General features: G+C 42.4%; 1 protein-coding gene across 1 annotated transcript in view; it reads right to left on the reverse strand.

Annotated features, from left to right (window-relative positions):
- The window catches only part of dnah9l (dynein, axonemal, heavy polypeptide 9 like), a 36,157-nt gene that overhangs the window by 394 nt on the left and 21,769 nt on the right, over positions 1-13,994 (reverse strand). The window contains exons 56-88 of the mRNA XM_058645524.1: positions 13,318-13,441; positions 12,872-13,014; positions 12,615-12,776; positions 12,441-12,500; positions 12,172-12,345; positions 11,431-11,577; positions 11,182-11,295; positions 10,872-11,015; positions 10,246-10,428; positions 9,687-9,788; positions 8,809-8,943; positions 8,516-8,689; positions 8,284-8,416; positions 8,028-8,130; positions 7,726-7,848; positions 7,412-7,616; positions 6,545-6,709; positions 6,263-6,403; positions 5,255-5,425; positions 5,033-5,155; positions 4,719-4,912; positions 4,440-4,588; positions 4,184-4,311; positions 3,836-3,973; positions 3,593-3,682; positions 3,316-3,507; positions 2,670-2,789; positions 2,105-2,164; positions 1,680-1,862; positions 1,340-1,522; positions 1,006-1,121; positions 672-784; positions 58-198 (exon numbers count right to left, since the gene is read on the reverse strand). Coding sequence (XP_058501507.1) covers positions 58-198; positions 672-784; positions 1,006-1,121; positions 1,340-1,522; positions 1,680-1,862; positions 2,105-2,164; positions 2,670-2,789; positions 3,316-3,507; positions 3,593-3,682; positions 3,836-3,973; positions 4,184-4,311; positions 4,440-4,588; positions 4,719-4,912; positions 5,033-5,155; positions 5,255-5,425; positions 6,263-6,403; positions 6,545-6,709; positions 7,412-7,616; positions 7,726-7,848; positions 8,028-8,130; positions 8,284-8,416; positions 8,516-8,689; positions 8,809-8,943; positions 9,687-9,788; positions 10,246-10,428; positions 10,872-11,015; positions 11,182-11,295; positions 11,431-11,577; positions 12,172-12,345; positions 12,441-12,500; positions 12,615-12,776; positions 12,872-13,014; positions 13,318-13,441 — 4,633 coding nt within the window. The remainder of the gene's footprint in view (positions 1-57; positions 199-671; positions 785-1,005; positions 1,122-1,339; positions 1,523-1,679; positions 1,863-2,104; positions 2,165-2,669; positions 2,790-3,315; positions 3,508-3,592; positions 3,683-3,835; positions 3,974-4,183; positions 4,312-4,439; positions 4,589-4,718; positions 4,913-5,032; positions 5,156-5,254; positions 5,426-6,262; positions 6,404-6,544; positions 6,710-7,411; positions 7,617-7,725; positions 7,849-8,027; positions 8,131-8,283; positions 8,417-8,515; positions 8,690-8,808; positions 8,944-9,686; positions 9,789-10,245; positions 10,429-10,871; positions 11,016-11,181; positions 11,296-11,430; positions 11,578-12,171; positions 12,346-12,440; positions 12,501-12,614; positions 12,777-12,871; positions 13,015-13,317; positions 13,442-13,994) is intronic.

The raw sequence follows: 13,994 nt of genomic DNA on the forward strand, positions 1-13,994 counted from the left end.
GTGTGAGAAGAGACCAAGCAACAGGGAGGAAATCGCAGTGACACTGTTTGATTTTACCTTCCATGTAAAGTCCATACACATACGCCCCCTCCCTGGCAGGCTGGTTGAACTCTTCCTTGAATTTCTTGGTCACGTCCACCGTCAGTTTCACTTTATCCAGCGGCCACTCGTTCTTCCGCGCCAGAGACTGCATCACCGCTAAAAAGCCACGATGCAAGGATTAAAAAAAAGGACAGAGGAATAAACTCACAATCCCTAAACTTTAGAAAAACCCAACTCTGAATTATTACATCTGATTATCGCTGTTACTGCGTCGGCCTCCATTAAACAAACGCTAAACAAGTTAGCAGTTAACAAGCTAATTCAGAACAGCTGGATGAAAAGTGAGATCATCACACAGACGGCACGTCCTAGCACTTAGATAAATCCAAAGTGTGACTAAGTCATTTACTATCATTAATAGTTCACCGTTGGTTAATTCACACACTTCTGCTCTGTGAAGAAAAGCTCTGCTCCGACACTCTGTCACTTCCCTTTTCAGGCCGTCGTTCAAAAAGAACGATCACTGATAAACAAACGTAAACCTATTCTCCTCACGGCAGCGACTTCATTATGATGAGTTGTATTTAAAAAGACCAATTGTCTGTCTTCACAATTAATGTATACTTTACCGGTGAGGAAGGACTGAGGGTTAAAGAGTCCAGACAGCCAGACGACACTCGGCAGCGTCAAGTCCTGAGTCCAGCTGTCCAGCTCTTTACAGCGCTGCAGCACATCATTGTACCTGGCACACAGTAAGATGTAGGCGTTAGAGCTGCAACTAACTTAAAAAATGTTGATCGGTGTTCGTCGAACCTGGAAATGGTGATGTTCTCAAATGTCTTGTTTTGTCCACAAACCAAAATGATTCACTTTGAATGATCTCTTTGTTATCCAGAGCAAAGAAATGAAGAAAAGATTCACATTTAAGAAACTTAAACATGCAGACACATGCTATGTACACACCATATAGCCAGGCTGTAGGTGGAGGGGTACGCTAGCTTGGTCCAGGTGTCGGGGACGTTGTCAAAGAACAAGGCCGTCTGCAGCCTCTCCATCTCAGAGGAAATGGCCAGTTCACCCTTTGGCACACGGATATTTAATTGCAATGACGGTATGAAAACACACACACACACACACACTCGTACTGTAGTAATAAACAAATAAACAAATACACATGAAAATGTTTTTTTTTTAAATTCAGGGCATTTACAGGATATGCTATAATAGCCTTTGGTCCCTAAACTAAATCTAAAGATTTTGTGTGTGTGTTTTTGTTGAAACACTTGTGTGGTCAAACCTTGAGTCCTAGGTCAAGCTCCTTGAGCGAGCGCCGCATCTCAGAGACGAGTGTGTTCATGCGCTCGCACTCCTGGAAGCAGACCAGGATGTACGGCGAGCGCTCGGCTGTCTTAGAGGTGATGTCTGACATGTTGTACTCTTCTGGTAACTTTTCCAGAATCTCATCTAAGATAGTTTTCACCTGGGACAGAGAGAGAGAGAGAGGGAGAAGTGAGTGACAGCTAATGTTGTTAGATTTGATGATGTGTTTCCCTAAAATAGAGGGTGATTTGAAACTCAGTATCTAAAAGTCAGTCGTCTAATTACTGTAGGTAAAAAATAAACACTTCCAATCCAACCTTCTCCTCCAGTGTCTGCGAGGCTCCCTCTCCCATCACAGCATCAGGAGACTGCAGCTCCAACAGAGTGTGAAAAAGGTTATCGGACGTCACTGTCAGGAACTCAATTTCTGCGTTGGGATGCAACCCATAATGCACTGGGCTCTCGTGGGGCAGCATCTCATCTACGAAATCATGGTAGCCCTGGAATTACCAGGAGAATATTATTAGTGAATGGATTCTTGCATTGAGCTTGTAGCGACTTCTATTCGTGTATCCAGGGACTGCTGACTCACTAATACCTCAGTAATGACTTCATTTATGGACACACAATGACACACAAGTGTACAGTTCCATTTATGCTCCCACCGGTTCTGATTATGAAGGTTTTTTTTTTTTTTCAAGTTTCATCAAACGTTGTTTTATTTTTATCCATTCCCAGGTACCTGATAGTCCAGGTTGGAGGGAATGATGAACCCAGGAGCCAAAGCATGTTTCCGGTCAAACTGAGAAAAGGAAAAATATGAGAAATAGAGTTTTTAGCTGCACATCTCATACACAGTGGAAAACATACAATGGTGCCATCGCAGGCAGCTAACAGTAAACGCATGTCACATGTTTGTCATCTGCTGAGGTGATGCTACATCATCAGTGATTTCCTGTTGGTAATAACTGACCCCATCCTTATTGTTTGCACCTGTGTCTTGTTATCCACCTTATTGAATTCTCCTCTTTGCCTGTTTTCCGGACTCGATTTTATACACTTTCTGTGTCTGAATCTGCCTCTGGGTCTCTTACTTGTGAGTTTCTAACACGACATTGGCTCAAAATCTGGCACGTCTGGTGGTGCAGGTTCGAAAACGGGCACATTTTGGTTCCTCTCTTACCGACACTCAGCTTTGCATGCAGTGGCACCACTGTCGGCCCACATCACCTGCTGATCTGTAGAGAGCGAGACTTGTATTCCCCCCCCCCCCCCTTTGTCGTCTTCATAAGAGAATGTGTACAAACCTGGTTGGGCTGCATGTATTCCTCCAGGTATGTTCTGCAGAGACGTCTGTCCCAGTCATCAGTAATGTGTCCTCCATACATGATCTCCCCAAACAGATACCGCAGGTCCTCCCATGGCACCTTCATCATCATCATCATAAACAAACTGGTTATTACGTGCAGAAATTAATTTTACTCAATAGTGTGATATCCAAGTACTCAAGAAGTTAATACTTAAAAGACTGGAAACACAATAATAAAAATATTATTATTTGAACAAAAGCAACTAAAAGGAACTAATCAAACATGAAACCCTATTGAGTGAAATATAAAATAATTGACATTATAAAACATATTTTTATATCCAGTTGTGTGTTGACTTGCTTGAATTTAATTATTATTATTATTATTATCATTATGCAATGTATTTGTTTGTTTGTCTGCATGTGCTTGTTGTGGGCATTTCATTTATGCATGATTTATGTTTATTTCGCTTTCAAATGTTCACTGTAGAAGGGTTGATCTTCTTTATCTCTTTATTTTTGTTATATTTTTTAGTTTGTAGTTAGAACTGCAGCTTCCTGTTTGGTTGCTGTGTTTATTGTATAGATTAGATAGATAAATTGAATCAGAAAATAATACAATAATCCTCAACACAATGTCCTACCTGTGCATTAGCCTCCAGGTAGTTGTAGAGGACATTCACCGATATTGTCAGGTCTCCAGTGTTAAAGGGATATTTTCTGTTCCATCCCTGAGGGCCAAACTTCCTTCTCTCTGCCACACAGGCGTGGAAGTAACACAGAGAGAAGAGGATAGTCTTAAACTCCTGCTCACGGCTGCACTGGTCCAGGATGTCCTAGAAACCGTCCAAAAAAAAGATTAAATCAATCGTTATTATTATTTTAAAACAAGTCATCACAAAGTGCATATTAAAAGCTAACCTGGTCAAAGTTATCCAGAGCAGAATGCAAATTAGCATGCATGCCTGTAGGAGGTTCATTGGTGATTTTGATAGCATTTTCCAGAATGCCCTGAGTAAAAAGAAGAATACAAATGAAATGATATCCGTTCTTAAAAGTCCAGTGTGTAAAAGTGAACGACAGAGGAACTATGGTGACCTTCACTTATAAAAGATCATGTTATTGTTCACATGCACCATCATGTGATCATGTTCCTGCATGCACCTGTGGTATCATGTGTTCCTGAGGTGTCGCTGCAGGCTCCGCACTCATGAACACTCTGTAGTCAGGATGACTGTCGGCACAGCAGCGCACCAGGAGCTTCTCCAGTGAACCCAGCCAGCGACCGACCAGGTGGATGTTCTGCAAGAGTGTGGGACAGAAACATACAGCATGTTTAGAAAGTGACCAGAGGGAAACCGGTAATCACAACGAGTTTGGACTGTTTATTTAAAAAGAACTCAAGAACTGTCAGTGTATGTTCATTATTGAAGGATTTCTCATTTCCATGCTGTGAAATGAAGATTTCTCTGCAGACACCTTCAAAGTAACCAATCAACCTTGTTTCCAAACCTGTAAAATAACCCAGTGTCCCTCCTTGGCAGCCTTCTCCATGGCAACCTCAGCCACAGCCTCTTGGCCCTGACCCAAGGACACGTTATGAAGCTTCCCAAGGTCGATAGTGAAACCCAGCTTCCTTCCTGAGAACAAACATGGCAGATTCTTTTGATGCTGTCACACACACACGCTAACCTTGAGAAAAGGCCCGCTGTGATTGCACTTCCTGTGGAAAAAAAAATCCTGATTGTGTGTTTGGTGCACGCAGTACCGAGTGATTCCATATCTTTAAGTGGGTCGACTCCAGGGGAGAGGATGAAGAACACAGGCGAGGCCGGACCGCTTTCTTTGAAGGACTTTGCAAACTCAGTCTTCCTGCCTTCTGTGTACTTAACGCCGAGCTTCTCCTCCACAAAGTTCCTACAGAGTGCCAACAAAAAAGGAGACAAAAGAGTGAAAGTAAAGTGGTAGCATTGTCCATCGCTTTATCCTCTTTCAGAAGCAAAGACAAACAAATGACAGATGCAAATTTGTAAAATATCCTCTGCACCTGAGAGCATAGGTCATGCGGTCAGGTCTCAGCGCTCTCATCATGATGAGCTTCTGTAAGGAGCTTTTCCCCTTCCACTCCTGAGGAAACTTCTCCTTCTCCGGACACTCGGATTCCACCAGCTTCTTCCAGCGCTTAGGAGAGCCTTCGATGTCCCGGTCCAGACCGCGGAATTCATCAGTGAAACTCATGACCTTGCCAAAGACGACGGACAAGCCGAAAAAAAAAAAAAAAAAACCACGGTCAATTTATGGTGACATTTATTTTCGGACAACCAATAGAGACGACTCCTAAGCACGAAGGTGTTTTCTCACCTTGATGGCACTCCACGCCGTGTTTGACAGGAAATCAAGGGGGCTGACATAACTGTGGTCAATGTTAAAACGGAGCAGGAAGTCCAGTTCTCGCACGTCTATCTCTTTACTCATCAGGAGCAACTGAGGGAGGGAGAACACAGTCAGACACACACACACACACACACACGGCACACTCTGTCTCTCTCATGCACTGACACAGACACATTATACTCCTCACACCTGGAAGGCAAGCTGTGCAGTAAAGGTCAGTTTGTCTCTCTCAAACAGGCCCCTGCTGATGTAGTTGAAGGTGGAGTAGGTAACACAGTCTATGAGGGTGTGCACTCTGCTCTTCACGTCCTCACAGGGCTCGGCCATCGCCACAGCTTTGTGGAAAACCACGTTGAAGGCCTGAGAAGAAGACAATTATGTGGGGTGAAGTATCTGCCTAGTAAGGCGACGATTGATGAGCAATGAACCACAGAGTTTATCGGTATGACCTGGATGGAATGTTAAAGAGCCAGTGTGTAACGTTTAGAAGGGGAATTAAATAGACGACCCGCAAGTATGTGTGTATAAATGTGTAATTGCTTGTAGCCTTAGATTAAGCTCTTTCTTTTATGTACTTCAGGCAAAGGCCTTGCTTTATGAAGGCTGCCATCCTGTGGAAAAAGAAGTCCCAGTATGTATTTAGTGCTTTGAAGTAGGAGCTTCATATGCCAGTGAAGAAGAATGTCATCCTTCCTGGTATGCGGAGGCCACTGTCAGTCCCTGACGCCCTCGAGAAAGGGGTAAGTGCTTTTAATAGCGCTCCCTTTTTTGTTATTTTTGCTCAATACAACAAAGAAATTTAGAAAAAGAGAAAAGAAACCATTCAAACTGAATTGTTTGAGGGTCTATTGACATTTTAAAGACCAAACATTATGAAAATAATCATCCTTTCGGCCCTAATCTGCAGTTTTACCATTCAGTGTCACTCAATATTTCAGACAGCACCTTTAATTGACTGATTTTTAGCTTCTTAAATGTGAATGCTATCTTGATTTCTTGACTCTATAACAATAAACTGAAAATCAGGCCTTTGAGGACAGATTTTCTATTTGTCAGACCAAACAATAAATCATTGAATCTAGAAAACAACACACATACATACTGTGAAAAACTGTCATATGTTTGCGACGTCAGAGAGACGTGAACCTGGGAGAAGTCAGTATGAACGTGCAGTTCTCTACTTTCTCTGCTGGTTACCTTCAGGCTGAATTGGTACATTGGGTTTATCTTGTTGAGGTCATTCATGGTAAAGTACAGCAGAGACGCTCTGACGGCGACGGGACGGTAATGTTCTCTCGCCTCATTTATCTTCACCTCGTTCACTTTAGCTTCCAGGACCTGAGAGCAGGAGATGAAAAGGACACAGACGGATACAAGAGATAATACAAGCCATGGTGGAGTACGGGAGGAGGGAGTAAGTTGCAACTGATCTTCGACCCATGCAGTAATTCCCAGTTGTAAGTTTAAATCCTGCGTTACCTTCATCTCAATCTCAGCAGCAGTATGTTTGGTGGTCTCCAGCTTCTCCACCAGCACGTTGTCACCCAGGAAGTTACTCTCTGCAGCAGACAACCTGGTCAGTAACTCGTCCTCCAGGAGCTTCAGCTCGATCTTAAACATGTTCTGCTGTTTGGTCAGTTCACTCTGGAGAAAGATATGTACAATGACAACAATACCCTTAAAAGCAGTCTCGTATAAAGTACTTGAAAGCGATACTTGAGTAAAAGTACAAGTATCTTACCAGAAAGTGACTTTGGTAGAAGTTAAAGTCACCTTTTAGAATATTACGTGAGTAAAAGTCTTAAAGTACCTGACATTTACTGTACTGAAGTATCAAAAGTAATTTTCTGATATAAAATTATTGTGGCTTTGTAACGTGTTGCTGCTTGTATTTTTAAAACTTTTGGAGTGTGTGGAGCTTCTAGACACCCTAAGCTGAAACAGAGTACAACAGAAACCCACAGACCAGAGCTTTGGTATCGGACACAGTAAACAACGAGCTGCTGCTGTGTTTTAAGTCCACTTAGAGCCGATATCTGCGGCTAACAACTGAGCCGCTAAAAGTTAGTGCCATTAAAAACAACTAGCGACAACAAACAGGCATTACGTCACCAACTCAACTTTTATTTTGTAGTAACGAGTAACGGAGATGGTTAAGGGAAATGGTGAAGTACACATTTTTATTTAGGAAATGTGGTGTTACAGTGTATAATTACACACTGTAGTGTATGTGAACCTTCATCTGTCTGTCTAAATGCATAGTATGCAATTTCTGTCTATCAAAACAATATAAAAAAAAACACCCAAAATATGGAGGTTCCAGAGAGGCCTACTTATTCACACTACCTTCAGGTGCTCCAGATCAGGTCTCTCCTGATTCACAACCTGGGCCAGGAGCTGGTCCTCCAGTCCATCCCTGGTCACGGTAAAATTAATAAGGGTGGTTTGGGCCTGGATCTCTGGCTTGTAGTGAGGATTGGCCAGTTTAGTGTGAAGGATCAGTCTGAAGCCTGGGTGGAAGAAACACTCCTTGTCCCCAACCTTTATACAACTGTGAGGGAGTGGGATAGAGAAGTGAGCATGAAAAACAACAAGAGAAACTTGTGTTTCTGTGTGTGTGTGTGTGTGTGTGTGTGTGTGTGTGTGCAGTTGTGTACTACCTGCCCTTCTTGATCGTGTGTCGCCCCAGCAGAGGATCAATAACCGGGTCAATAGTCTCCTCAAGGTTTTCGATGAGGACAGCGTCGCCTGCCACCACAGCCTGTTCTATCACATCTACATATCTGAAAATGATATAACAAAGAGTTATCCTTAACCTTTAACATAACCAGATCATTCCTAGCTCTACCTTATTATAACCACACTTCAAAACTTATACATGTGCCGACTTAAATGTGTGCTGTTTCACAATAAAAGCCTTTAAAGGTCCATTTTAAAAGTCCTAATGGCAGTAAACACTCACCCTCTTTGCCCTAAACTGATGACTTTGAGGCCGTTGCCATAGTGACTCTTGATCCACTTGATGCCCTGCAGCTGAGGGTCAATGAGGAGAGGCCAGCGCTCGCCTGACGCAACACACACACACGTGACACAAGCAAGGAGATTATATCATTTATATAGACGTTCATATGAAGTCTGTATTTCCTGTGAGAAGAAAATGTCGCCACCGTGAGGATAGGACATATAGTTCTTGCTATATGTTTCATGCGACGACTCACAGTTCGTGAGGATGGTTGCATTCTGAGTGGACATTTTGTCTCCTGGTAATCCTTCATTGTTCCACTGGGCCACCATTGCATCGTCAGTCAGCAGTGACACTGGATCTAAGTCCTCTGTCATAGGGATGAGCATCTGAGAGTGGGGCGATATCGAGAACATACGATTTAGGGACAGGCAGCAAAAAAGGATGAATATAAGGAGGATGAGTTGAGTGTTCTGTAGACTTCTGACCTTCTGACTGCGCAGAAACGGCATCCAGAGGACGTCCAGCAGCTCTTTTCTGTACTTCTTGGAGAAAGACCCAGCGTACGAGATAAAAGCTGCCGTTAGGAGGATGTCCCCACACAGCGTTTCCTCCTGTTCATGGTACTGGGTAACTGTGTGGGTCCAACGCACCTTCTCACTCTGTGAACACACACAAAGGGAGCACAACAGCAGAAATACTGTAAAGCACAATCACACTGCACAATATACAACATGAGAAGTATGAGAAGTGCTGTCCTCCTTTTCACTGCTGTGCTCACCTCAAGTCCCTTGACGAGACGATTGGCTAGTTCTATCGTCTTGTTGGTGTGGTTGACCTCTTCCTGAAAACGCAGTTTCTCCGACGTGGCCGTCTCAAACGCTGTTGTCAGAGTTTCCAGGCTGTTGTCCAGCTCCTGAGAAAGAGAGGAAATGATTGAACATCAGAAAAAACGTGATGATTTGTGGCTTTGGGTGTTTTTACCCACAGGGGCTGTGTGCAAACATCCATCTGTCTGTGTTTCTGTCTCTCTACTGTATCTATCTATACTTGTATGCAGCATGTGGGAAAGGTCGTTTGTCTTTGATCTGGACTCTGTTGACATTTTCACCACGTCCTCTGTGAAACCACTCTTTGCCAAGAACACACAGAAGAGCAAAGTGAAGACTGGTTGGTCGCAAGGATCTGATAAAACATCCAGTAGGAGTCAGAGTTGATATTGGTCCGGCTTTCATTCACCCGGTGTTCGCTTGTGCTCCACACTGGCAGGGGGCGACTGAGGGCGACGTGGTTCTGTTACTGTTGGACGAGTGAGTGTAATAGCAGAGTGTTTGAGCTTGCTGTGTGTCAGGCCGTGTAGTTGACGCCATAAATCAAGTGATACAAACAATGAGCAAAAGCTTATATAAGGCGGGTTGAAAATGCAAGCCAGTGTAGGTAAACTAAAGCACTATTGTTCTTTTGTTCTTCTTTTAGGGTTAGTTTTTGTTTCGAATATATTGAATGTTGTTATTTTTTATCATTTCAAATAAATAAATGATCTAAAATTAGAGTTATATAGAGATGGTGACAGGGGAAGTGCATGATCATGGTGTCTACACACTAAAAGTCACTTCAAAATAATAGTGGCAACAACGAGTGAAAGACAAAGGAACGTACTGCAAGTTTCTTTCTGATGGTCTGTAACTTCTCAGCAGCCTCGGCCAGATCAGCGTTGGCCTGAGACAAGCACATCCTCTTCATCTCTACCTCACAGGACACCTGGCGACGCACAGAACACATGATCCTGAGCACAATGTTACAGCTTAACCTGTCGCCACGAAGGAATAAATCAATAAAAAGATCAAAACACCTCATGTTACAAGTCGAGAATGAATGGATGTACTCACAAATATCTGTCCAGGACAGCACAATAGTTTGGGAAATAGAAACATAATCGGTCAGTGAAAGAGCCATAACAATCTCTCAATCAAAACAATAATAAAAAAATACATTCTGCTGATATAGGATCATCAGAATTGGACCTTTTTATTGTATCTAAAATAATAAAAATAATAATTAACATTAGCTGTGTGGACATGGGGGATATTTTTTTACAAGCAAAGACCAGATAAAGCACCTCGTCCTCCCTCCCCCTCCTCCATTAGTTGAGTCTAACTCTGTCGGAAACCTCCGGGTGACACTAAACGTGTGCGACGGCGAGAGTAAATGTGAGTACCTCGTGGAAGCGCATGATGTTGATCACCCAGGCACAAAGCCCCGCAGCAGCTGAGGATTTCTGTCGCACAAACTCCGGGTTGAACTCGGGGTCACTGAGGTAATCGTCTCGAACGCACCTCACTGTTGCCTCCGGGATGTGCTCTTTGTCAAAGTTCACCAGAGCCTGCAGGAAGTCGTCCACCTGGACACACATTTGTGTGCGTGTAGGTCAATTAAATCAAATAACATCGCATATCATTTTCTTTACACCTATAACTCTATACAGGGCTTTTTGGAGTTTCTAATAAATCCTTTTAATCTGGATTATCTGAGCCAAAGAAAGCAGCAGCACATGAAACGTAAAATATAGAGGTTATAAAACCTGCAACAGAGACTTGTCATAAAACAGGCAAAATATAAAAACTCTGCACCATTGCAACATATTTATGCATGGAAATATAAATCACTAATTCACTAAAGTCTCAGTATTTGCTGGCAGCTCAGATAAAAGATGAGAAGTAATTTGAAAGGTGAAACTATGTTATTTCAGCAGGTCAGGACATTTATATGTGATGGGCTTATTGGCTTCGTGGTGGCGAGCCATTCATCTGAGAAACACTCCAAGACGACAGCGTAAAATATCACCTTGCTCATAACCATCTTGGAAGCTTTCCAGCTGCGATCTTTGGGTATTCTGCCTTGGGGAGCCAGAAGGACCAGAACAGCTGCTGAGACGTTGGTGACAATAGCTGGAGGGTTGGGAAATGTCCTCAGCTCTGTCAGGTTTAACTGGAGCACACACACACACACACACAAATGCACGCACACGACAGACAATTTCATTTGTTACCTCGTTTATTTGCACTGCCACCAATGGGGACACATAAAATAGCCTGAATGAAATGAAATAAAAGGGATTTGAATCCCTGTGTTTTTGTATGTAAGAGTGTTTCACCCTGTTAAGTGTATTGAGGGCTGCATTAGCTGCCTGGAGGGCAGGTTCAGCCTTGGCCAGGTCTCCTTCAGTCTCCTGCTGCTGTTTGGTCACTTTGGCTTGAATTGCAGCCACCTGAACAAAACAGGAAATCCATAGCAGAAGCTCAATTATTCACTAATTGCCTCAGATGGTTGGCAAGGTAGACACTGTGCTCTCTGAGCCATTCATGTGGCAACTGCAATGTTCTGGAGACACACGGGGCTTCACCTTTTGCTCCTCGGCATCAGCCACGGCTCTCTCCTGGTTCAGTTTCTCTGTCTGCTGTCCGATCTTGGCAATGAGAGCTTCGATATCCGTGTTCCTCTGCCACAGCTCCACCTCCTGCACGGCTAACTTGGCTTTCAAATCCTCCACCTGAAAAACACACAAGAATATTATCACCCAGGAAAAAGAGGAAAGGGACAGTAGTATAAAGTTTAAGCTAAAGCTAATAAAATGGTGTACTGATGTCGTGTTACAAACTAAAGTTCAGGTTAAGGTGGTAAAATAACAAACTACACTGTGATAGTAGACTATGGATTAGATTTGTGTCAATCATTATCATTATCATAAGCATTATTTTCTCGATTAATCGATTAATCGCTTGGTCCATAAAATATGAGAAAACCTTAAACAATGTTGAGCGGTGTTCGTCAAACCTGGAAATGATGATGTTCTCAAATGTCTTATTTTGTCCACAAACCAAAATGATTGACTTTTAATGATTTCTTTGTTATCCAGAGCAAGGAAATGAAGAAAATATTCACATTTAAAAAGCTTAAACAATCGGAAATCTTGTTTTAATCATGAAAAAAGCTTTCAACCAATTATCAAAATAGTTGATTCATAGTCGATTCATCGATTAATTGTTTCAGCTCAAAAGTAAATATTAAAAAAAGAAAATACATGAAGCTAATTTAAAAGACAGGATAAAACTATTGATATTCTCTGGTGTCCATGTGTTCTGACCTGCGATGCAGTAGACTGTAGTTTCTGCAGGCCATTCTCCAATCGCTCCATCTTCTGGGTCAGCTCGGTGCGCTTCTGCCCCAGCAGGTTGCCGTACAGCTTCATGAACTCCAGGAAGCTCTTTGGGGTGGTGTAGTTGAAGTGCTTCTCGTTCTGCTGGTACTTGACACTCACCTGCGTGGTGAATTTAAAGTATGAGAGCGTGAGAGGTGACGTCAAAAGCAGATGTCAAGTGTGGTTATCGTCGAGAGGGATCTGTAGTAACTCACTTCATTGACACTAGTGTGGGCAAAAGGGATGAACTCACTGATGGAGGCCCTCACATTTGGCTGCATCAGACGAACACATAGAAAGATTTTTCCATATCCATGAATATGACTGGCATTCTTATTTCTACATTATTGAGCAGTCGACAGCGTATCAGAGTACTTAGTGAATGTTACCTCGAGTCCAGGTATCTTCTCTATAAACGTGCAGCAAACTGACTGCAGGGCAAGCTGAGGCCACGGGTGGAACCAGTTTATCGCTGTACAATTCACCAGCGCCGGAAACTTCCGCGCACGTGTCCGCAACGTGAATCCGACTGGAGAGAAACACAAGACCACCTGGAGGACAGAGAGGGTTCAACACAGCAAAAAATGGTTACGAACATTATTATTTCATTTACAGTGATATGCAGTATGATGATATCGGTTCAAACTTTGAGTTGTCGTCGGATCCTCTCAATAAAGAAACTCCAGCAGTTGTCTCTTGAGTCTACAAGTCCCAGTCCTCTGAGCTCCATGCGGATGGACGTGACAATAGTGTCCACTTCTTCGTCACCAAACAGATCTGGAATATCTCCTAAACAACGCAAAAAAATAAACATTGACTCACATGCATTTGTGCATCTCTGTTTTTGATTATTTGTATGCTTTACTATGCTGCTTAATCCCAAAATGCCACAAATAACACACATTTTTTCAGATTATTCTGCTATCACATCAATGAAATATTGAATTTGGTTATCTGTGGCCAACAACAGCTCACAAAAACAAACATGTACACGCACAAGGTGTTTGATTTTCTCTATAAGAACGTCTGCTCGTTCCAGAAATTCTGTTTTCTGTCAGGAAAACCCATTCAAGGCCACCAGCGGAACCGAACCTGAGGCCAGCATGTCGTTGATGAGTACCAGGAAGCGTTCGTCTGGAATCTGAGCATCTGTGTGAAGGAACACGGTGCCGATGTTCTTCACCCCCACCTTCATGTACAGCGCTGCGATATCACTCTGGATATGACGGGCAACAGAACAATATGTCACAGAGTAAGTTCAAATACATATATGGACGGTTGATTGGCACTTAATATAGTAATATAACTTAATATAAGACCTACTTACGCTCCTAAACCTTGGAACACACTACCCTTAGATATCAGGGAAACCATTTTTAAAAGAAGACTTAAAACTTATTTTTTTACTCCAGCCTTCAACTAGCTAATTTTTATTCCACCCTGTGTTGTGTTTTATTTGCATTTTTAGTTTATTTTGAAGTTAAAACTCTGTTGACTCTGTAGCCTTTTCCTATTTTATTCCACCCTGTGTTGCAGTTTATTATAAGTCTGTGTTGCAATCAGAGTTTTTAACTTTTTGACTTTAGACTTTTCCTCTTCATTCCACCCCTGTATGAAAGGTGCTATACAAATGTGTTATTATTATTATTATTATTATTGTTATAATAAGTTGGTTTCTATAAGTGTATTATCACTTAAAAAATAAAAGTATTTTTGGTTGTTGTAGCCTTGGAATAAGTACATACTTTAATGCAATGGAATTCTGGAAT

This window comes from Solea solea, chromosome 1 (genome assembly GCF_958295425.1).
Source record: "Solea solea chromosome 1, fSolSol10.1, whole genome shotgun sequence".
Lineage (NCBI taxonomy): Eukaryota > Metazoa > Chordata > Actinopteri > Pleuronectiformes > Soleidae > Solea > Solea solea.